Here is a 24525-nt window from a genome sequence, read left to right as displayed (position 1 = left end):
AAATATTAATCTGCCCAGTCCCTTTGACCTGCACCCGGACCATAACCTTCCATAGCCCTCCCATCCATATACCTATCCAACATTCTCTTAAACGTTCAAATCAAACCTGCATCCACCACTTCCGTTGGCAGCCTGTTCCACACTCTCACGACCCTCTGAGTGAAGAAGTTGCCCCTTATGTTCCCCTTAAACATTCCTCTCATCTTGTTCTAGTCTCACCTAACCTCAGGGGTAAAAGCCTGCTTGCATTTACCCTATCTATGTCCCTCATAATTTTGTATACCTCTCTTATTCTTCTACACTCTAGGGAATAAAGTCTTAACCTGTTCAACCTTTCCCTATAACTTGGGTCCTCAAGTCCTGGCAGAATCCTTGTAACTTTTCTCTGCACTCTTTCAATCTTATTGATATCTTTCCTGTAGTTAGGTGACCAAAACAGCACACAATACTCCAAATCAGGCCTCACCAAAGTCTTATACAACTTCAACATAACATCCCAACTCCTGTACACCATACTTAGAGTTATGAAGGCCAGTGTCAATAGCTTTCTTTATGATCCTATCTACATGTGATGCCACTTTCAAGGAATTATGGATCTGTATTCCCAGATCCCTCTGTTTTATAACAATCCTCAGTTCCTACTGGTCATCACGTAAGTCCTACCCTGGTTTGTCCTCCCAAAGTGCAAAACCTCGCACTTGTCTGCATTAAGTTCCACCTGCCACTTTTCAGCCCATTTTCCCATCTGGACCAGATCCCACTGCAAGATTAGATACCCTTCCTTGCTGTACTCAGTCTTGGTATCATCCCAGTTTATCACAGTCATCCAGATCTTTAATGTGAATGACAAACAGCAAAAGACCTAAATGGCACACGACTAGTCACAGGCTGCTGGTCAGAAAAGCAACCATTTACTACCCCTCTCTGGCTACTCCCATGATCCAATCTTGAAGGCCAAGTGACCAAACCTTTTTGAACAACCTCCAATGTGAGACTTTGTCAAATACCTTGCTGAAGTCCATGTTATCAACATCTACTGCCTTCAAAGACTTTCCTGGTAATTTCCTTGGTTGATTAGACATGACCTACCATGCACAATGCTGCAGTTGTCCTAATCATTCCCTATCTATCCAAATACTTATATCACCTTCCAATAACTTAGCAACTACTGATGTCAGGCTTACCGGCCTATAATTTCCTAGCTTATTCTTAGAGCCTTTCTCTAACAACGGAACAACATCAGCTATCTCTCAATCCTCCGTCACCTCACTGTTCACTCAGAGCTGTTCACATCCTGAACAGGTCACAAGTTGGAAATGTGTCTGGCTAGCAAAATATTTAAATATAAACATAGGCTAACCAATAGTAGCATGCAGTTAAACAGGGGTGTTTCACTCAACCACTTAGATATGGTCCAAACTGAATTTCCACATGGCACAAGATGGCTGCTGCCCTGCAACAGATGGCAAATCCAATCAAACTGTCTTCTAAGCGTTTGTTCACATGTACGTGCTGTACATAAATCAGTTATTTATTACCTGGGGAGGACCTCCACTTGAGGCAGAGTATCACTCACATTGGCACCTAGCAATCTCTGACCTAGCAATCAAAGCAAAAAAAAAAGACCGTTTGGGGTGGTATTGAGAAACTTGTAGCCATGTACTGAGGGCCCCCCAGGCCTTGTTGAAGCCTGTCATTCTCTACTGGCCACCACAGAATTCACAAGACTGGAGCAGAAACAAAGCAAGCCATCCTCGAATCAAATGGACTGCCTTCGGAGAAGAAGTTAGTATTATATTGATTTTTTTTGAGAGCCATTTGTATGCCATTTGGCCAGCATGCTTCCATTATAATAGAGACTGCACTTCATTGGTTATCTCCTAAATGCAAGCTTTTTACAATATAATTAAGCCCAAGTCTCTAGTGAGAGAAGCACCAGGCACCACACTGATGTTTAGAAACTGTTTAGAGATGTTTAGAGGGAGCTTTTGACGGAAAGAGCTCTCTGGCGCAGCAAAGCCTCTGGCAAGTGATTTTGATTGGGTAATAAAATCGGTCACCCCTGAGAACTCTGCAGGCTTTCTTTGACTAACGTCTTCTTTGAAAGGGCAGGTGAGGAATCAACAATAGACAATGAGCCACGATCAAGCAGCTCAGAGGAGAGAACACCACCACTGTGTTGAAGCTGACACCTGCATTTATGTGCTCAGTTTGAACCCTTTGAGTATTCCACCACCAATGAAATAATTTTGATACTTAATCACGGTAGCCAATAAATACTCCTTAAATAAACAGAAACACCAGTAATTTGAGGAAGTAAGTCAAGAATGAATACTTCTTGCCATCATGAACATACTCCTGGTGCTCACTTTATTGGGTATCTCCTGTACCTAATAAAGTGGCCACTGAGTATGTTTGTGGTCTTTTGCTGCAGTAGCCCAGCCATTTCAAGATTTGACATGATGTGCATTTAGAGATGCTCTTCTGCACACCCCTGTTACAATGCCTGGCTATTTGAGTTACTGTCACCTTTTTGTCAGCTTGAACCAGTCTGGTCATTCTCCTCTGACCTCTCTCATTAACAAGGTACTTTCACCCACAGAACTGCAGCTCACTGGATGTTCTTTTTGTTTTTTGCACCATTCTCGGTAAACTCTAGAACTGTTGTGCATGAAAATCCCAGGAGATCAGCTGTTGGATCTGGCAAAAACAATCATTGCATGTCAAAGTCACTTAGATCATATTTCTTCCCCTATTGTTTATTTCGTTTGAACAACAATTGAACTCCTTGACAATGACTGCTTGTTTTTATTTATTGAATTGTCAGATGATTGGCTGACTAGATATTTGCATTAACACATAGGCGTACAGATGCACCTAAGTGGCACTGAGTGTTCAGTGCCATGCAAAAGTTTGGGCACCTCGATCAAAATTTCTATTACTGTGAACAGTTAAGTGAGTAGAAGATGAACTGATCTCCAAAAGTCATGAAGTTAAAGATGAAACATTCTTTTCAACATTTTAAGCAAGATTAGTGTATTATTTTTGTTTTGTACAATTTTAGAGTGAAAAAAAAGGAAAGGAGCACCATGCAAAAGTTCGGGCACCCCAAGAGATCTGAGCTCTCAGATAACTTTTACCAAGGTCTCAGACCTTAATTAGCTTCTTAGGGCTACGGCTTGTTCACAGTCATCGTTAGGAAAGGTCAGGTGATGCAAATTTCAAAGCATTATAAATTCACTGACTCCTCAAACCTTGTCCCAACAATCAGCAGCCATGGGCTCCTCTAAGCAGCTGCCTAGCACTCTGAAAATTCAAATAAATGGTGCCCACAAAGCAGGAGAAGGCTAGAAGAAGATGGCAAAGTGTTTTCAGGTAGAGGTTTCCTCAGTTCGTAATGTAATTAAGAAATGGCAGTTAACAGGAATAGTGGAGGTCAAGTTGAGGTCTGGAAGACCAAGAAAACTTTCCAAGAGAACTTAGGATTGCTAGAAAGGCAAATCAAAACCCCCGTTTGACTGCAAAAGACCTTCAGGAAGATTTAGCAGACTCTGGGATGGTGGTGCACTCTTCTACTGTGCAGTGACACCTGCACAAATATGACCTTCATGGAACAGTCATCAGAAGAAAACCTTTCCTGCGTTCTCACCACAAAATTCAGCGTCAGAAGTTTGCAAAGGAACATCTAAACAAGCCTGATGCATTTTGGAAACAAGTCCTGTGGACTGATGAAGTTAAAATAGAACTTTTTAGCCGCAATGAGCAAAGGTATGTTTGGAGAAAAAAGGGTGCAGAATTTCATTGAAAGAACACTCTCTAACTGTTAAGCACAGGGGTGGATTGATCATGCTTTGTGTTGCACCCAGCGGCACGGGGAACATTTCACTGGTAGAGGGAAGAATGAATTCAATTAAATACCAGCAAGTTCTGGAAGCAAACATCACATCGTCTGTATGAAGATGAAAAGATGATGGCTCCTATAACAGGATAATGATCTTAAACACACCTCAAAATCCACAATGGACTACCTCAAGAGGCGCAAGCTGAAGGTTTTGCCATGGCTCTCACAGTCCCCCGACCTAAACATCATCGAAAATCTGTGGATAGACCTCAGAACAGCAGTGCATGCAAGACGGCCGAAGAATCTCACAGAACTAGAAGCCTTTTGCAAGGAAGAATGGGTGAAATTCCCCCAAACAAGAATTGAAAGACCCTTAGCTGGCTACAGAAAGCATTTACAAGCTGTGATACTTGCCAAAGGGGGTGTTACTAAGTACTGACCATGCAGGGTGTCCAAGCTTTTGTTCCAGGCCCTTTTCCTTTTTTATTATTTTGAAACTGTAAAAGATGGAAATAAAAAAATAATCTGCTTAAAATATTAAAGAAATGTGTCATCTTTAACTTTATGCCTTTTGGAAATCAGTTCATCTTTTACTCACTTGGCTATTCACAGTAACAGAAATTTTGACCAGGTGTGCCCAAACCTTTGCATACCACTGTATATACAGAAAGGTGCTGGAAAAAGGCAAGCAAAATCATGAAGGATCCCACCCACCCTGCTTATGGACTCTTTGTCACACTCCCATCAGAGAAGAAACTATGCAGCATCCACACCAGGACCATTAGAAACCAAATCTGTAGTTTTCCCCAAGTCATTAAGTTGATCATACTTCCATCCCTTAACCCACCCCACATTCTGCCCCAGAATCATATCACTTAGCCTCACCTTATGTACATTCAATCAGTCTATGTTTATGACAGTGACTTATCATTGTGTTTTATAGGATTGCTTTTATATTTATTGTTTTAATTGTATTCTTTATGCTTCTTGTGTTTTTTATCTTGCATCGGATCTGGAGTAACAATTATTTCATTCTCCTTTACACTCGTGTACTGAAGAATGAAAAAAGAACAGTAGTGAATCTTGAATTCTTGCAGTTAGTCATAAAGGCTCAATAAGCTAAAGCCCCACTAATAGAAAGGGTTATTATTTATGCCAAGGAAACAGACTAACAACATTCAAGAATGTAAACATTTCTTAAATGCTATATTAATTTAACTAATGTTGGCACATCTCTTATAAGATCATTATTCAGATACCAAATTTCCCTCAGGCTTAATAAAGTATATCTATCTATCTATCTATCTGTTAAATTGATCCCCACATTTTCAAAGAAAATCATCACTTTCGTACATAATAAATCTGCCAAAACTGGGATGAAGCGATGGATGTTACTGTAAGGCAATCTTCCAATTAATATAATGGTATACAGCTGAAGACTGTTTATGCAAAATTAAATCAGTTTAGATTATTTGCTGAAGGAAGTACTTACGACGTATGGAGCGGGACAAAAGCTGGCAGGTATGCTAATTCTGAAGAGCACTTGTTAAAGAATAATCAATACAATCTTTATAGCAGCAGCATCTCTACCATCTACTTGCCAGGATTTCCCAAGCACATTCTAAGATCTGCCTAGTGAATTCATTTCCAATGAAGTGCCCATCTTATGTATCTTCAAGACTATTTTGGAGATTAGCAAATGCTCAAAACAGGCTGATTCTGCTTGTGTAGTGTGTAGCCTTGCCTGCCCTCTGGAGTGTGAATCATGCAATTGCAGGAAAACTTGTTTACAATCAGAACATATAACTGAAGTCAAGGAGAATGAGGAGGTCATGGTACAAGTGTTCACTGAAGGTTGAAAAGCAGGTAGATGAGATATTTGAGAAGACATGTGGACCATCCTCCTTCATTGGCTAAAACATGGAGGTTAATAAAACTTGGAACAACTTCTTCCTCCTTCCTATCCAGTCCTGATCAAGATACTCAGTTTGAAACATTGACTGCTTATTCCCTTCCATAGATATTGCCTGAGCCGCTGAGTTGCTCCAACATTTTGTGCCTGTCTAGCATCTATAGAATCTCTGGTGTTTATGGAATTTAAACGCACTCTGAGGTTATGCCAAGTTGGAATAAAACACCATTTTTAAAAAAAGTTATTGAGACACAGCACGGAGTAGGCCCTTCTGACCCTTTGAAAAATAAAAGATTAGATTATTACTGGAAGACTGAGAGGGGATCTCATTGAAACCTACCCAATATTGAAAGGCCTGTTTCGAGTGGACATGGAGGGGATGTGTCAGTAGTGGAAGAGTCCAGGACCAAAGGGCACAGTCTCAGAATTGAAGGACGTCCCTTTAGAACAGAGATGAGGAGGAATTTCTTTAGCCAGAGAGTGGTGAATCTGTGGAATTCATTGCCACAGACAACTATGGAGGCCAAACCATTAGGTATATTTATAGCGGAGGGTAATAAGTCCTGGATTAGTAAGGACTTGAAAGGTTACAGGAAGAATTCAGGAGAATGGGGTTGAGAGGGAAAATAAACCAGCCATGATGCAGATAACTAGAATAGCTTAATTCTGCTCCTTTGTCTTATCGTTTTATTTAAATGGTGAAAGTCTGCTACAAGCTCTTGTGCAGAGGGAGTGCTTGTGCCTGAATCGTAAAACATGGTTTTGCTCCTGCAACGGGTTATCAAGAAGGCAAATGGGGTGTTGGCCTTCATTGCTAGAGGGGTTGCATTTTGTGCAGGGTGGTTGCACTGCATCTGTACAGGGTACTGATGAGGCCACAGTTGCAGTACTATGTGCAGTACCAGTCTCCAGACTTAAGGAAAGATATTCCAACTTTGGAGGCAGTGCAAAGGAGGTTCACCAAGTTGATTCCAGAGACGAGGGTGTTACCCTATGAGGAGAGATTTGAGTCGCTTGGGACTATAGTTGCTGGAATTCAGATGAATGAGAGGGGATCTTATAGAATCATAAAATTATGGAAGGGATAGATAAGGTAGAGGCAGGAATGTTGTTTCATCTGGCAGGTGAGACAAGAACTAGGGGACATAGTCTCAAGATTCAGGGGAATAGATTTAGGACAGAGATGAGGTGAAAATCTTTTCCCGGAGAGTAATGAATCCATAGAATTCTCTGCCCAGGGAAGCTGTAGAGACTACCTTATTAAATATATTTAAAACACAGTTGGATAAATTTTTGCCTAGCAGGATATTAAGGGTTATGGGGACAAGGTAGGCTGGCGGTGCCAAGTCTACAGCCAAATAAGCCACGATCTTATTGAATGGTGTTGCGGGCTTTACAGGCCAAATGGCCCACTCCTCCTATTTCACATGCCTTTATGTTTGTGCGATTTATTGGTGAAGATACAAAATAAATGCCTGTTGGTATGCTTTCTGAAATTCCCAGGGGGCAGCTTGCAGTGTTGAGCTCCAGGAGATGGATGTTTCACATCCCAAGGCATTAATTAGCAAAACATTTTAATCAGCAAACAACGCCCAATAGTCTTCCTTGTTTTGCAGAATGAAGCTCGTGAGGTACCATGGAACATTTATTCCAGGCTGAAGGTAAATTGGATGTTTAGCTCATATGACATGAGGCTTATCTGTTAAGTACTTGGATCAGTGCCCATGAGCTTACCAAAGAGATTATATAGAGACACGTAAGCATAATTAAACAAGTACCATTCATATCAGGAGGAGTATATTATTTATACTTTAAGTCTACCCTGTAATCTAACACTATGGCTAATTCTGTGCAGATTGACACTCAAGTCCCACTGAATAACAGCACTTTCAATCCCTTGCCAATTGAAAAGTATTTTGCTTTTTCTCTTTTATCTATCAAATTTGACGACTGTGACATTTTTCACATGATATTTCATCTGCATGTCTTCACCCTTTATGTAGCCTATCTATATACCCAAAGCCTCTCCACATCTTCCTAACATGCCACCTAATTTTCAAACTGCTCCTCTAAGTAATAATAGACTGTGAGAGCATGGACCCTGAGGGCAATTGCACTGACCTAACTCTAGCTGCAGCTTAAAATCCAGAAATTACCTCAGTTATTCCAACACTGTGCTTTCTCTCTTATAATTAATCCACAATCCATGGCAGGATAACCTCTAAATCCCATGTGTTCTAGTTTTAATTAATAATTACTTGTGTAGCAGCATAAAGAATTCTAAAACCTGAAGTGAAAGTGAATTGAATCTTTTGCTATTAGGGGAGTATCCTGAACATTGCAGATTTAACCCACTCATACTGATTGTGTCAGCATGTCTTTACCAATAGTCTGTGGTGACCCTTACCAGCTTACTTACACTGATGTCTAGAAATCCTAATACACCATATTCAGTGTACCACTTCTTTGTTCCACTGTATATAACCTCAAGCTCGTCAGCAGATATGTCAAGCATGACATTTCTTTTATAAATCTGCCTTGACTCGGCTCATTGCTATTGTTATTTTCTAAGTGCTAGCCACCATTTCTTTAATAATAGATTCTAGCATTTACCTTCATGCCGATAATTGTCCTGCTGGTCTGCAGTTCCTTCTTTTTCCTAAAGTAGTGGGATAACATTTACAGCTTTCAAATCAATGAGAAGTGTTCCAGTATCTGTAAAATTTTGGAAGACAAAAACCAGTTATCTATTTCCAAGCAACACACATCAAAGTTGCTGGTGAACGCAGCAGGCCAGGCAGCATCTGTAGGAAGAGGTACAGTCGACGTTTCAGGCCGAGACCCTTGAAACGTCGACTGTACCTCTTTCTACAGATGCTGCCTGGCCTGCTGCGTTCACCAGCAACTTTGATGTGTGTTGCTTAAATTTCCAGCATCTGCAGAATTCCTGTTGTTTGCGTTAAAAATCTATTTCCAAGGCCAAATCTCTCTGCCTCTCACAGCTTTTCAAACTCTTACCTTTTAGACAAGATATTTCATTACTTTCCCTGTGAAAATGAATAATTAAATATATTTCCAATCTTTTGCTCACTTACTCAACATATCTATCTCCCTTTGTAGCCTCCTTATGATTTCTTCACAACTTATTTTGGGTCATAAGTATATTTGGCAACCATGCCTTCTACATCACCATCCAGGTATAAGATTTTATGATGCTTTGTTGCTTATTTGAGTTTGTGCAAGACTGTGGCCAACAAACGATGGCTTGGGAACCTTCAGTATCTTTCATGAGACCAACTTTTTGTAACTAGTTGTAATTTTTCGAGAAATTCCAGAATTTTTTCACTTAATGAATAAACAATGACTAGAAAATTTGAGATAATACACCACTGTGCAGAAGTCATAGGCACATATATATATATATAGCTAGGGTGCTCAAGACTTTTGCACAGGACTGTATTTGTCAACGTGGAGTGGGGACCAAGTTTGCAAATCTGGTGGGAGCAAAGGATGTTGGGAATGGCGAGGGTGAAGCACTGCAGGAGGATTGTGGGACAGGTGGGACACCCAGCCCTGAGACACCAGGTAAGGTCATTCGATTCCAAACCTAATCAATCCGTTTATTGATCATTACAGAATGTCTCTCTGGTACTTCCTGCTCCCTTCCCTTTTTCCCAACCATGTTTCCCCTCTCCCTCATGATACTGCAATTGGACACACTGGAGGCAGGAAGCATGTTCCTGCTGATGGGTGTGTCCAGAACCAGAGGCCGCAGTTTAAGAATAAGGGGTAGGTCATTTAGAACGGAGCTGAGGAAAAACTTTTTCACCCAGAGAGTGGTGAATATGTGGAATGCTCTGCCCCAGAAGGCAGTGGAAGCCAAGTCTCTGGATGCTTTCAAGAAAGAGATGGATAGAGCTCTTAAAGATATCAGAACCAAAGGTTATGGAAATAAGGCAGGAACTGGACACTGACTGTGGATGATCAGCCATGATCACAGTGAATGGTAGTGCTGGCTCGAAGGGCCGAATGGCCTACTCCTGCACCTATTGTCCATCCCCCATTCCCACTCTCAGTCCATAATAGTGATCAAATCAGTTTTACTGGCAGGAAGCTCCCTGACACATCTGCTTGTAATTTACCTGCCTATACTCATGTTTTAAGGAGGTGATATTTGATGGAGAGCTTCCCTCTCATGAGCAGGCAAATCAAAAATTGAATGTCTGATAATTCAGCATTTTTTTTCTCATGAGGGAACATTTTATTGAATTTGTTTCTATAGAAAAGTTTACTTGTTTCAAATGAGTACCCCTTATCTGAAATTCCAAAATCTGCAAACCTTCGAAATCCAAATTTCGTTTTTGAACGCGGACCTGACATGCATAACGCAACGTGAAGGTTCCAGCAGATCTCTGCACACCATAGACAGTTCTGAGAAGTGACATCACAAGGATAATGAACAGAAATTAATGAAAAAGAGAAATCAACTGCATAAAGCGAAAAATGAAGTTCTTGAATATGTTTTTGAAAAAGTGGATTCGTCAGTGTCGGAATAAGCATACGCCGCTTGACGATATACTGAATATGAAACAATCAAAGATCTATCATGACGAACTGAAAATTGAAGGTAATTGTGAATATTCAGCAGGCTGGTGCAGAAATTTAAGAAAAGGCATTTAATTTAAGAAAATTAAAATTTTAAAGATTAAAAAAATTAAAGCAGCAAGAAATTAACTGAATTTGCGAAGATCATCGCTGATGAAAATCTAACACCAAAGCAAGTCTACAGTACTGATTATTTTTATAGATTACATGAAAGCAAAAATAAAAGAAAATACAAATACAGTGCACTATAACCCTTTAATCAAGGCACGGTGTTGTAGGCGGAGACTGAAAGCCTGCTGTGTTTTGTTGTTCAGCTGATTCGGGTATTCTCCCGATGTTACTCTGCTGCTTTTGTTACCCAGCACACATTATAGCTTCATTATATTAATGGCTATGTAATACTTCTCACTGTTAAACATATACTGTATGTATGATGAACAAGACGAAGAATGCTTACCGGTAGCACTCGGAAATGAAAGTGATCCCAAGCTATCTCATTATATATTCCAAAATCTGAAAAAAAAATCCAAAACCAGAAACACTTCTGGCCCCAAGCATTTTGGATCAGGAGTACAGAACCAGTATTATAATCAGGAATAGAAAGTATCATAAGAATATTAATAATAGAAGTATGAAGAAGCCCTTTGACCCGCTGAGAAGACTTTGTCGTTGAACAAGATGATGGTGGATCTTAGCGCTCAACAACATTTTCCCGCCCCCTTTCAAACAGCAATACAGCTCGGAAGCATGCTCTTCAACTCGTTCACACTAACGAAGATGCCCATCCACGCTAGTCCCATTTGCCCCTGTTTGTCCTAAAGACTTCCACACTGTTTCTGTATTTGTTCCTATCGAAATTTTGTTACCTCTTGATTCCAGATCCATAGATCCGTTAATCTGAATGTTCTATGTTCTACATTTCCTGCTTTATTTTATATTTTCAGTATCTGTATTTCATCTGTTTTGGATTATTATAATTAATGTTTGAGATATCCCTCTGCAATGGAACTTTCTTGTCGATTTTTAAAACAGATTGAGGATCCACAAAATATGGGGATTTAAAATTTAGGTAACAATGATTTATCCTTAAGAACAGTTGCAGTGTTAACTGCATATGAGCAATAAAAAGCTTCGGGAATCATGAATTTGTTTTATATAAGCCACTGGACTTCTCTTCTGAGGCTCCCACCACCTGAAGCTTCTTACTGCAGGAATGGGACTTTCGCGGCAAGGCTGCAGTTCCCACCGGCGGTCCTCCAGCACAGGCGGCAGCACCTTCGCCAGGCGCTGAAGAGGAAATGCCGGTCGTTAAGGTTCGTGCACTGACCAGGTGTGATACAGCACTGCTCTTACTCAGTATTTTAGTGGCTTCTTTGGCTTATTTACTGTACCACTTAGAGAATTCCGATCCAGGAGCCTCGCTGAATGAAAGGTAAGCTTACAGTATTGCAGCAGGGCGTGAGGAGTGGGAGGTTGTACGGGAGGCTTAGTCATTCTCTGGGGCTCTGCCCCACTTCAAATAAATGTTCTAGAAAATATTATCGTGTTGTGTACATCTCCTTTTCTTTTAAAGCTGAACGTTTAGAAATGCAATGTAAATGGTGTTGGTATGTTTAATATCTATGATTCTAAAATGTTCCCGAAGCTTCCTTGGCAAAATTGCAATATCCTGATAAAGCCGAACAACTTCACCTAGCTGTGGGAACACCTAGCAAAGACGGCTGAAGATGAAATATGAGCCTTCAGAATGTCACTTCATCAGGAATATGTGGAAACACGAGATGAGTGATCGAAGGACTGTACTTACTCGATGTTTCCAACTCGTCGGTGGCAGAAACTCTGGGTCCTACACTGGTTTCATCAGCTAACTCAAAGATTGTGAAATTGGAGTGGAAGCAAGTTACCCTCCAAACCAAGAGGCTGACGAAGAAAACTCTTCCAGCCTGCGCGTAGGAGTTTTCGAAATGCACAACATTTATATTTTTAATTAGCACCAATAATTTTCCTCCCAAAAAGCAAACGAGGGCTTTTAATTTGCTTCTCTGTGGTGGTTTAAAGAAACATGTTAATTTGAACCAATTAGTTTATTTGGCTGTTTTTAAGTGCTACGTGTTTGTTTTTTCCTGTAGCTTCTTGCATTCTTGCAGATTATAACTGAGCTGACTAAATTGGAAATGAGTCTTCAACCTTTATGTTATAGCAGAGGCTTTAATAAAAAGTACAGTGAAAACTGAAAATCTTTAAAAAAAATGGAGAGAGCTGTTTAAGGGATAATGGGACATATGAGCATGAGTCAAAACTGGGTGTATGTGATAGTTTAAAATGGTGCAGGTCTCAGTGAGCAGGAAATTATCTATCAGAACACAGCAGTACAGGACCTTTGACCTACCTCAAGATTAATCTAACTAGTCATAGTCATACTTTATTGATCCTGGGGGAAATTGGTTTTCGTTACAGTTGCACCATAAATAATTAAATAGTAATATGTAAATTATGCCAGGAAATAAGTCCAGGACCAGCCTATTGGCTTAGGGTGTCTGACCCTCCAAGGGAGGAGTTGTAAAGTTTGATGGCCACAGGCAGGAATGACTTCCTATGACGCTCTGTGTTGCATCTCGATGGAATGAGTCTCTGTCTGAATGTACTCCTGTGCCTAACCAGTACATTATGTAGTGGATGGGAGACATTGTCCAAGATGGCATGCAACTTGGACAGCATCCTCTTTTCAGACACCACTGTCAGAGAGTCCAGTTCCATCCCCACAACATCACTGGCCTTATGAATGAGTTTGTTGATTCTGTTGGTGTCTGCTACCCTCAGCCTGCTGCCCCAGCACACAACAGCAAACATGATGGCACTGGCCACCACAGACTCATAGAACATCCTCAGCATCGTCCGACAGATGTTAAAGGACCTCAGTCTCCTCAGGAAATAGAGATGGCTCTGACCCTTCTTGTAGACAGCCTCAGTGTTCTTTGACCAGTTCAGTTTATTGTCAATTCGTATCCCCAGGTATTTGTAATCCTCCACCATGTCCACACTGACCCCCTGGATGGAAGCAGGGGTCACCAGTGCCTTAGCTCTCCTCAGGTCTACCACCAGCTCCTTAGTCTTTTTCACATTAAGCTGAAGATAATTCTGCTCACACCATGTGACGAAGTTTCCTATCGTAGCCCTGTATTCAGCCTCATCTCCCTTGCTGATGCATCCAACTATAGCAGAGTTATCAGAAAACTTCTGAAGATGACAAGACTCTGTGCAGTAGTTGAAGTCCGAAGTGTAAATGGTGAAGAGAAAGGGAGACAAGACAGTCCCCTGTGGAGCCTCAGTGCTGCTGATTAATCTGTCGGACACGCAGTGTTACAAGCCCACGTACTGTGGTCTGCCAGTCAGGTAATCGAGAATCCATGACACCAGGAAAGCATCCACCTGCATTGCTGTCGGCTTCTCCCCCAGCAGAGCAGGGCGGATGGTGTTGAACGCACTGGAGAAGTCAAAAAACATGACCCTCACAGTGCTCGCTGGCTTGTCCAGGTGGGCGTAGACACGGTTCAGCAGGTAGACGATGGCATCTTCAACTCCTAGTCGGGGCTGGTAGGTGAACTGGAGGGGATCTAAGTGTGGCCTGACCATAGGCCGGAGCAGCTCCAGAACAAGTCTCTCCAGGGTCTTCATGATGTTGGAGGTCAATGCCACCGATCTGTAGTCATTGAGGCCGCTGGGGCACGGTGTTCCCTCTAACTAGTCCTAACCAGTCCTCCATTTTTGTTTCATTGATGGGTAAATTGGTGTAAAACTTTGTTAATGTACTAGACTTGGCACTTTGCTGATCTGGTTGATATTTGTGGACTAAATTGATATCCTATTAATATCCCAACACAATTTTGTTTGTGTTTTAAAGATTTTAGACAGTAGTATAATAAATTTTTCCAGTACACCTGTTGGTTTTCAAGGGAGTGGGGGAAATGGGACCTGCATGAGCTTTGAGGGAGCATGGGAAACAAGACCCCTATGAGGCAAAAGACCAAACTATCAGAAGTTTTCTAACGATCGTATTTCAGGGTTTTACTCTATTTGTGTTCGGAAGAGGAAGAACAGAAAATACCAAAGGCAGCAGTTCAGTTTTGTGCTTTTAATATTGTACCCAGGTGCACCTATCTAGAATGTCTCAAAGCCCAGCTTGTCCTTTTATCGTGTTAGTGCCAACTTTAACGTCTAACCTTTGGGACAGGGCTGTTGGTTTGAAGGCTTAAGCACAAGTCTCCAGGTTGATTTTCCAGTATATTGTTGCTCTGCACTGTTAGACTTGATGTCTTTCAAATGAGACACTAAAGACTTGACAAAGACAAATCAACAATTATGTGGTACTTGATGAAGAAAAGCAGTGAAACTGCAGGTATCTTAATAAGTACTTCATAAATCCTCATAATCTAATCTAATCTAAATACTTAATTCAGTATTACTGAAAAATCAGGTTACATGATAACCTGTTCCAGATGATTGTTTGCAGTGAAAGCTAGCTTACCATTAATTTTAAAACTATATGCTTTTAATAATTACAGGGAACAGATGCTTTCCATTCACTGCTCTTGTTTTATTCCAGAATGTCTCAGGATATTAACAAGCTCCAAGAAACCTATAAAATGTTAAATAAATCTTGCTTCATTCTCGGAGCTTCAGGGGAGACAGGAAAAGTGCTGCTGAAGGAGATTTTGACAAGTCAGCTCTTCTCCAAGGTCACACTGATCGGACGTAGGAAGCTAACTTTTGAGGATGCAATGTATGAAAATGTGGTAGGTTTCAATGATGTTATAATGGTACGGAAGGTTTCAATTTACTTTGAAGAGCAAATAAGCAGGACTGGTACAAATGAGAAATTAATCAATGGTTGAAACTCAGTAATTAAGCTTGTAAAGTTTTGAGGTAATTGTTGGGAGGAAGTTGAATTTATCTTCACCCAAAGTATGCTGAGGGTTTGGAACTCTGAAGGGTAGTAGAGGCAGAAACATTTAAAAGTATTGCTTGAAGTAACATTCAAGTCTAGGAACCAGGTTGGATTAGTTTGACAAGGGCTCTGTTAGATTGGCTGAAATGGTTCTCGTGAGAACTAAGCTTCTCAGAATTTTATTTATTCAGTCAAGAGATGTGGGTACCATTTTGGAGGGCGCATCAGTAGCAATCACGTTTCTGTGTGTCTATATTATATCATTTTGAATTTAACTTCCTATGGAAAAAGTAAATGTAGTAATCTAGCCGTACAGCCACATAATTGTATAACGTAGGAGCACCTGAATGTTAATTCTTACACTGGAATGTAATTAGTTGTGAAATTGCAGTCAAGCTCTCATTTATAGTCGCATACAGATTATTTCTTCCATCTTTGTGCCTTAGTACTACCCTGACACAGGCTCTGCAGAAGCAGCAAATCATAAACACATGAGATTCTGCAGATGCTGGAAATCCAGAGCAACACACACAAAATGCTGGAGGAACGCAGCAGGTCAGGCAGCAACTGCAGAGGGGAATGAACAGTCAACATTTCAGGCCAAGACTCTTCATCAGTCTTTCTGGCTGAGTTCCTCCAGCATTTTGCATGCATTGCAAAAATAGCTAACCCAAAATGTCGAAATGAAGTTGGATTGATTATAAACATTACTTGGGCATTGCCAGACTTATTGCTTGCAATGTTATTTCCTCACTTTTGTCACCAAATCTTTCTACTGTTTCAGCAGTTATAATTTTATTTTTGCAAATTGCATTCAGTCAACTTTGTTCCACTTCGGTCTAAAACAGAGGTTAATAACATTAATGGTAGGGGTCCATGGCATAAAAAAGGCTGGGAACCCCTGGGATAAAATGATAGATTTAGAACCTTTCATTCATTAAAAAGTTAAATTAGAAGAATATTGCTACACATGTTCCAAGGCATATAAAGAAAGGAATTTGGAAGCTTACCAAAGATTTGTCAAGTTTTGAGAAGAGTATTGAAAATGGTGTGGGGAGACATTGGGACAAGTAGATGGATGGTGTCCTTTCATTTAAGAAAGAACTGTCCTGAATATTTACTGGCTTTAATATGAATATTTTTTATTGCCAGTGATGTACTGTTGATATGTAGTCCTTGTAAAACGGGGAAGATAACATATTTTCTGAATAGCAAGCACTGACAAACAGGAAGATGATAATGATCAGAAAATCTACGTACCACTGACTGGGAGAAAAGATTGCAATCAGAAAAGGGAGGTGGAAATAGAAGTTTAGAAGGCAAGCGAATACGGTTGAGAGGGAAGATAAATCAGCAATGTTTGAATACAAATCAGGGCAAACTTGATTGTCTGAATGGCTTAATTCTGATCTGATGTCTTAATGGTCTTTAAAAGGCCGACTTATGGTTGAAAGCACAGTCGTAAGTGGAACAGGTTGGGTTAAATTACCTGGCTTCAAACGGGTGAGGAGGAGGAGGAAGAGCAAGGTATATGCTATGTAAGTCTGAAAATTTGAGGGGATTTGGTCTATCAACTTATCAAACTTCTACAAATGTACTGTGGAGAGCACTCTGTCTGCATCACCCTCTAGTATGAAGGGGCTACTGCACAGGATCGAAGTAAGTTGCAGAAACTTGTAAAATTATTCAGCTCCATCATGGGTACTAGCCTCTGTAATATCCAAGACATTTTCAAAGAGTGGTGCCTTAAGGCAGGGTCTATCATTAAGGACATGCTCTCTTCTCATTGGTACCATTGGGTAAGAGGTATAGAAGCTTGAAGGCACACACTCAGTGATCCAGGAACAGCATTTTCTCCATTGCCATTTGATTTCAAGGTTGAAGTACATTTATTATCAAAGAATGTATAAATTATACACCCTTGAGATTTGTTTGCTCACAGGTTGCCACAAAGCAAGAAACCTGAAAGAAGCCAATTAAAGAAAAAGGAATAAAAATAAAAAAAAAGACAAATACTCAAAGTGCAAGAGAAAGAAAAAAAAATACAAATCATGCAAACAATTAAAGCAAATAACGCAATTCTAAACCAAAATTGAGTCCTCAGATCTGAACCCTGGAACAGCCCGGAGTAGGCCCAAAGCCTCACTTATCAGTACATCATATTAGCGGGCACGGAGCACAGTGCCGTGGAGGGAGGAGCGACCATCACGGAGAACAAACAAAATTGGCTCTTGCCCTGGATCCCAACACCGTCTTCAGTCTATCTGGGCTGGTGTTTAAACTGATCAAACAATAGAACAGCAAAAGGCTCTGGCACCTTGGAGGGAAGAGTGAACATCGTGAAGAGCGAGTGAAATCTGCTCTTACTTCTGATCTGGTCTGGCGTTTAAATTATCTAAACAGCGAATTTTACCTTGCTCTAGGATCCGGAAGCAGTGAAAGGCTCCGGGCCTAGACCCCGCCACCCAGTGACTTGCTCTTAGGCCCAGATTTCGCCATTCTGCCCGAAGCAGCTCTCAAGCTCTTCAAATCAGTTCAGCACCCAGAGCGATCCAATCTCACACCCGGGCCGGTTGTATGGACACCAAATCTCCTCCCCAAGCCCTGACTTCTCCTCTCGACACCCAGAGTGATCCCACTTCGCATCTGGGCCAGTCGTACGCATGTCAGAACTCCATCTGTAATGATCCTGCAACACGCCATCTTGGCTCATCCCCTGAACTTGCCTTGCCATCGCCCGCCCCTCAGTGCTGAGAAAATTTAACACAAATTGGTTAGACACCTTATTGATCCCAAGGGAAATTACAGTGTCATAGTAGCATTACAAGTGCACAGATATATAAATATTAGAAAAGTAGAAAGAATAAACAAATTTATGTCAGAAAAGGTATTTTTAGTGATGTTTTTAGTCTGATTTCTTATCTTTTTAACTATCAGAGAGCTGTTTCACACATTTGGTAGTGCCATCTTAACTGGAAGCTTTATTTGCGCTAATTTTTAACTTAGCTATTTAATAGACATGTATATACTTACTATAATTCAGTATCTTTTCTCTATCATGTATTTCATTGTACTGCTGCTGTGAAATTCGTTAACTCTATGACATATGCTGGTGATATTAAACCTAATTCTGATTCTGAAAGTTTTTTTTTATTTTACTCTGACACTGAGGAACAAGATATTGATTTCATCTTTTAAAAATAATAAGTTATTTACTACTGTTTTATAATCTGGTGCTGCAATGTAGTGCACCACAAAGTTGCAATCAGTTGGGTCATTCCTATATTGTCAATAGCAGGCTGTTACTTAGCAGTAAGTAGGCACTGAACCCCTGAGGCACTGTTTCCCTTTATAGCCCGGTCCAAATCAGGAAAGTAAAAATCAGATGGCATCTTTCAAAGTCTTAATTTTTGATTTGCATGGTAAAATTAAACAAGTCAATAACAATCTGCTATCACTTTACTGCTTGCACTCCAAATGCTAGTTAAAGTCTGCTGATCGAGGAGAAAACTGGGTAAATCGTTCCTTGAATGAAAGAATCTTCATTTCTTCAATAAGGCAATTTTAAAGAGATGTCCTGATTATATTATATAAGCTTGCCCTTTACCAGAAAACTGAAGCTCTTTTTGTTTTTAACCCCTCAGCTGTGGTGGAAAAAATTAAACCTTAAGTTTCATGTTTTTAATTTGTTGTTTATGCTCTCAGAATGAATTTTTATTTTATTTTAATTTTGTTCGAACAGGTTCAAGAAATTGTAGATTTTGACAAACTGGAGGATTATGCATCAGCTTTCCAAGGTCACGATGTCGGATTCTGCTGCTTGGGTACAACCAAGGGCAAGGCTGGTGTGGTAAAGAGAAGTATTTTCTTATTTGGAAGTTCTTAATATTAGCCACCGCTGACGCAACTTTATAAGCTTGCTGAGTCAATGTGAACAGATTAGGGCAATTAAAGTCTTATTTTGTATGTTGAGTAGGTAAATGCCTCTATTCAAATCACAGATGATGGGGATTGGGAAACCCTAGTGTTAGTTCATTGTGGCTATCACAGGGGTCTGTGTTTATTTAAATTAATAAATAAATGACATTCTTTCTTCTTGTTGAATGCTATAATTGTCTCCAAGAGGACCACAACCTTGTCGTGGTTTGGAGGCTTGTGTGCCTCAATGACCTGGAGAGCTATGTCAGCTGGAATCAGGGCCTTATGCTTCGGCTCTTGGTAGCATCACCCATGCCAAATAGGTCAAAGTGTAGAGGACAGACTAAGAGTGGTCCACCGGTCCCCCAGATTCGTGGGATCAGCTCAGGGCTAACAACCCTGACTGGTAAAACAAAACTGTTATGGAAACAGCAGTGAAGAATCCTCCTACAACTGAGTGTGATGGTATCCCTGTGTCTCCATCTGGGACTTGCATGGCTGACAGGCAAGGAAGTTACTGACGTGATGAAGGAAGCCCTGAACACTGCCAGAGACGGACAGCGCTCACTGCTGCCCTAAATGCCAGTGAAGTAACAGGCAATAATTATGCTATACTTGTGTTATTAACTGCAGGTGAGGAGGACATCTACTAAATTAGCTTCATCGAATTTAGAACCTGTTGGCTGTTTTCAAATACAGTATATTCTTTAATCATTGGATAACATACCTTTAATTTACTTTGGTAACTGTTTAACTCGTGGAGATTCTGTACTTTTTTATAATGAACAGGAATAACTGCCGCGTTCCAAATTGCTCATAGGCTTGTGTTAATTCTGAGATAGAGTAATGCTCAAGTTAAGAGGATTTTCTGTAGTAAGATTACAATTTATTTAATAGGATACAGATTTAGAAAGGAAATATAAATCTCCAAAATGCTCCTTAAGGAATTAGTTGTTTGACTAGAAGACTTTAAGACGGGGATTGCTGCAGGGTATTTTAGTTAACTGTCAGTGTCTGAGGGTGCTATCTGCATTTGAGTTCTTAAGGGATAAATATGTAGATTGATGAAGATTGTCCTCTGAGTAATTAACCATAGATTTAATTTATAATCTCCCTAGTCTTTATAGCTCTGTGCTATGTGGCATTTCAGTTTTGCTTTCAGAGCCAGTAACGACTATTTGACTCAACCTGTGAGCTGTCCTTCGCCCTGTTCATTTCCATCCATATATCTTTCCACTTCTCCTTTGTCATATTTGGCTAGCTTTCCCTTGAAGTCATTCATGCTTCTGACTGAGCGTGCTTAAGATTCAGAAAGCTACATGCTCAATCTCGCTGGTATGTGCCTAACAGTAGAATAGCTTAGTGCATTCTATTTGCCATTTAGACTGAGAACAGCTTCAGGAGAACTAGTACAGACTAGATGGACCAAATAACCTCATTCTGTTTTTTTTTTGCTACACAATGACTTAAAGATTCTGTTCCCAGAAAGCAATCCCTTGTGGGCAACATTAATCAGACAGGATGATATTTTGTATTCTGCCTCTGAAATTTGATTCATTGGCTTCAAAGAAACTGAGGTTATAGAGATCGAAGAAAGCATGCGAATGCCTCTATATCGTTTTTTTAAAGATACAGGCCCTTCGAATCACTCCGTCTAGCAATTCCTCAATTTAACCCTCGCCTAATCACCAGACAACTTACAATGACTAATTAACTTACCAACTGGTACGTCTTTGGACTGTGGGAGGAAACTAGAGCACCCAGAAGAAGGTCACAGGGAGACCGTTCAAACTCCTTAAAGGGAGTGGCATGATGTTTAGTATTAGCATTTGGTGATTTGTGGGCAAATATTATTTATTAGTTCACCTATTTCGGAACAGTATTTATCCACCCACAATATTACTCGTCACTTAAGTGCTGAAAGTTCTTCCACTTCAATTTAAGTTATTTTAATGTTCTTTTCATATAGTCAAGATCTGAAAAATAAAACTATAAGTTACTTACCTAGTTTCAAATGTCCTTTTGATTGTGAGGCTATGATTGTGCACATCTCAATTTTACTTTACTGATTTTTCCTCTTTGAAATTCTCCACTGTGAATTAGGTTTTTCAGTCACCAAGGGAACCTATTGCAAGCTTTTCTGTGTTTTAAAATTCTGCGATTAATTCTATTGGCTGGTAATAAGACAATATTTTACTTTGTTTGGAGTGGATTCATTAAAAAAAAGCAGCAAGGCAACTTGTCAACTCGACGCTATTGAGAAGGGATGATGGTTGAGCGTGGGTGTTAGAAATAGTGGCGTGGTTTCTTGTTTCACGGGCAAGGGGCTGCTGCGTGTTTGCAGTCTTTCTGAATAAGGGACGCCAGCGTCTATTGGCTGGGCTGGTATTGATGTGGTGTAGCTGCGTAATTGGATTTAAAGTGAGCTCATAGTATTTGTGTCAGTTCAGATTTCATCAGGTGACCATTGTGAACCTCTGTCAACTCCAGTCTGTTTTAGAACATTGACCAAGAACTAAGGGCAGCAAAATCAAGCATCATTTAATTCAGGCATCGGGGTATCGAATAATTGACTTGTATTTTCAACACTTTTGAGGCTTAAAGTTGTTCTGTTGTACGTGGATCTGTTTGTTTCTAGCTCTTCAAATAAGCTGTAGGTGTCTTGGAGAGTAGAGGGTGGGGCGGAGGGAATGGATAACACTGAACTGAGATAAATTCAACTGAAATCAGTGTGGCACCAAGTGTCATTCAATGGTTTCAGAATAGCAGCTAAAATCAATGTGGGAGGTAGCTTGCTGCACCTATATTTTTATTAAAAAGCATCCCAATTGTTAGAAGATATTCACAGATTCTTTGTGACCTGATGACTAGTAGCTTATGGAAATGTGGCTGCACTTACACTACTTTAATTCCATTTTTCAACGACTTTTAATGACCATAAGTGGTTGCAATATCTACGGCAATGTTTGATAAATGTCAATAGTCATAACTGTGAAGAAAGTTATGCAAATGAGATGGGGAGGGAGATGTTTAAGTTGTTCAGTCACGTTAAATCTGCATTTATGTAGATGGTGTACAACTTGAATTCAGTGAACAGGAGGAGTTATCCTGCTGTTCTGAATCATTCCATAGAGAGTAGAACATTTCAGCACAGTACAGATCCTTTGGCTCACAATGTTCTGTCATCCTTTAAACCTACTCCAAGATCAATCAAGCCCTTCCCTGCTCCATTGCCCTCCATTTGTCTGTCATCTACATGCCTGCCCAGGAGTTTCAAAAATGTCCCTATGTATCTACTTCTACCAGCACTCCTGGTGGTGTGATCCATGCACTAACTACTGTGTGCGTGTAGACAAAAAAACTACCTCTGACACTCCCCTACACTTCCCTCCAACCACCTTTAAATTATGCCCCCTCATATTTGCCATTTCCATCCTGGAAAAAATCTCTAGCTATCTCTATGCCTCTTTGATCATCTTGTACAACTCTGTCCTAAAATTGACCTGTTTTGCTTTTCATAGTTAATAAGATTGTCCTTTGGTGAACATTTTGTTTTCATATTGACACCAAGTAAGTTCAAAGTAGAGGAGAGAAATAATCACATTCTTCCTACATTTTGTAAAATGTGCAGACGTATGTCACTCGATGTTTTGCAATTAGAACCAAATCACAGGCAACTATTTTTTTTAATACCTTATTTTCAAAATTTTCAAAAAAAAACAAAATCAACAAAAACATACCAGCTCAGAGATATATAAACAAGAAATAAGCAAAAAATCACATAACATTAGAGGGATGCCTATTATACAAAGTGCTCAAAAATACTAAACATTAAATCTCAAATGAGGGCCGTGAGAAATCAGCTAGGGGGAAATTGCTCATTCGCCCCCGGCCTCGTCCGGGTAGGCAAGAAATGGATCCCAGATAGCCAAAAATTTTTTAATTGAATTGGTTCTCAAACAGGCAACTATTTAACGGTGGTTTCATTCACCCATCATAGATTACCCTTTTTTTTTAGCCTAACCTACTTCAGCTGACCTATCACTGTAAATGTAATCTATGCCATTGTCTTCTCCAAGCGTGACTATCCTGTGCTTATTTTTCTGGTTTTTCATCCTCCATCTTCCATATACTTTCTATTCAGGCTTCAACCCCTTAATTATAATGTTTCAGTCCTCCAAACTTACTGTAAGTGATCATGACCTTCCCTTTCCCATTTGCTGTGTTTTCAATTAGCCCTTCCTGTCAAGATGGCGCCAGTGTGCAACGCTCTCTCGGTCAACATCTTTCAGATGGCAAACAAAAATATCTCTTTTTACTACTTTCACATCTATTTTTCTTTACCTTGAATGTGTTTCTGGGGCTGCTAGAGTTTGCAGTTTACAGTTTGAAGATTGTTTGAGTTAGCCAGTGCTGTGCTGTTTTTGAGGAGATTCCAGGAAGTGAGTGCATACTCAGACAGCCTTGACGCAAAGAAACTACGAGACTGTGTGATCGACTGCATTTCACCATTTACAGCGTCCATTAATCGCTGATTAAAGCGTTGTGGAAGATTGAGACATTGAGGCAAATGTTTCAATGTCTCATTGAGATGGGAGTTTCAGCATGGGCTACTTACATTTTGATTGCTGCCGGAGAAGGTGTCTGAGTGGCTTATGAGTGTGTGGTTTGCTGTGGCAGGCGGGTACGCCCCTTTGTCTTGTGTGGTGACCCGCTCTTTCGATGAATGTCGATGATACATAAAATGGTACCATAGTTCTGCGTTTACGAATTGGACTATTGTGTTTATGGACTGTGGACTTTTTTTCAAACATGGTCTTTATATTCTGTGTTTTCTGTCGCCCATTCCTTTTCCGATTTGTTGTGTGAGTGAAAGGTGTTTAGGGGTTGATGATCTGTTAGTTCTTTGTGCGATGTTCCTGTTTCATTTTGTGTAGGGGAGGGGGGTTGATGATCGGGATGCTGTTCTTTTTCTGTACGGGCGGTGGGTTTGATGTTTCTCTCAATGACTTTCATGTTCTTTGTTCTGTGGCTTCCTGGAGAATACAAATTTCAGAGTCGTATAGGGATACATGCTTTGATAATAAATAAGTGAACCTTTGAATGCTACTACTTCATGTACACCTCTCTGGCCAGGATGTTGTTCCTCTCAATACATTTTCTTGTGCATACCCCTTCAGGTTCAACTGGGCATTGGTGACTGTGTCCGAGTTTAAGTGTTAAATAAAATTCAGTAAGCTATTCTAATAGGTTTATCTCTACTGACAGAGAGATTTACAAGTTTTCTAAATCTTAAGGGGCTTA

At 40.3% G+C, this 24525-nt stretch overlaps 1 protein-coding gene across 1 annotated transcript in view; it reads left to right on the top strand.

The window, feature by feature from the left end:
- Positions 1-11646: 11646 nt before the first annotated feature.
- htatip2 (HIV-1 Tat interactive protein 2) overlaps positions 11647-24525 on the top strand; it is a 33386-nt gene continuing 20507 nt past the window's right edge. The window contains exons 1-3 of the mRNA XM_072273180.1: positions 11647-11790; positions 14962-15151; positions 19046-19153. Coding sequence (XP_072129281.1) covers positions 11657-11790; positions 14962-15151; positions 19046-19153 — 432 coding nt within the window. The 5' untranslated portion in view covers positions 11647-11656. The remainder of the gene's footprint in view (positions 11791-14961; positions 15152-19045; positions 19154-24525) is intronic.

The sequence above is a fragment of the Mobula birostris genome, chromosome 11 (assembly GCF_030028105.1).
Source record: "Mobula birostris isolate sMobBir1 chromosome 11, sMobBir1.hap1, whole genome shotgun sequence".
NCBI lineage: Eukaryota > Metazoa > Chordata > Chondrichthyes > Myliobatiformes > Myliobatidae > Mobula > Mobula birostris.
Note: the sequence above shows the minus strand (reverse complement) of the source record. Positions and strands in the feature narration are given on the sequence as shown.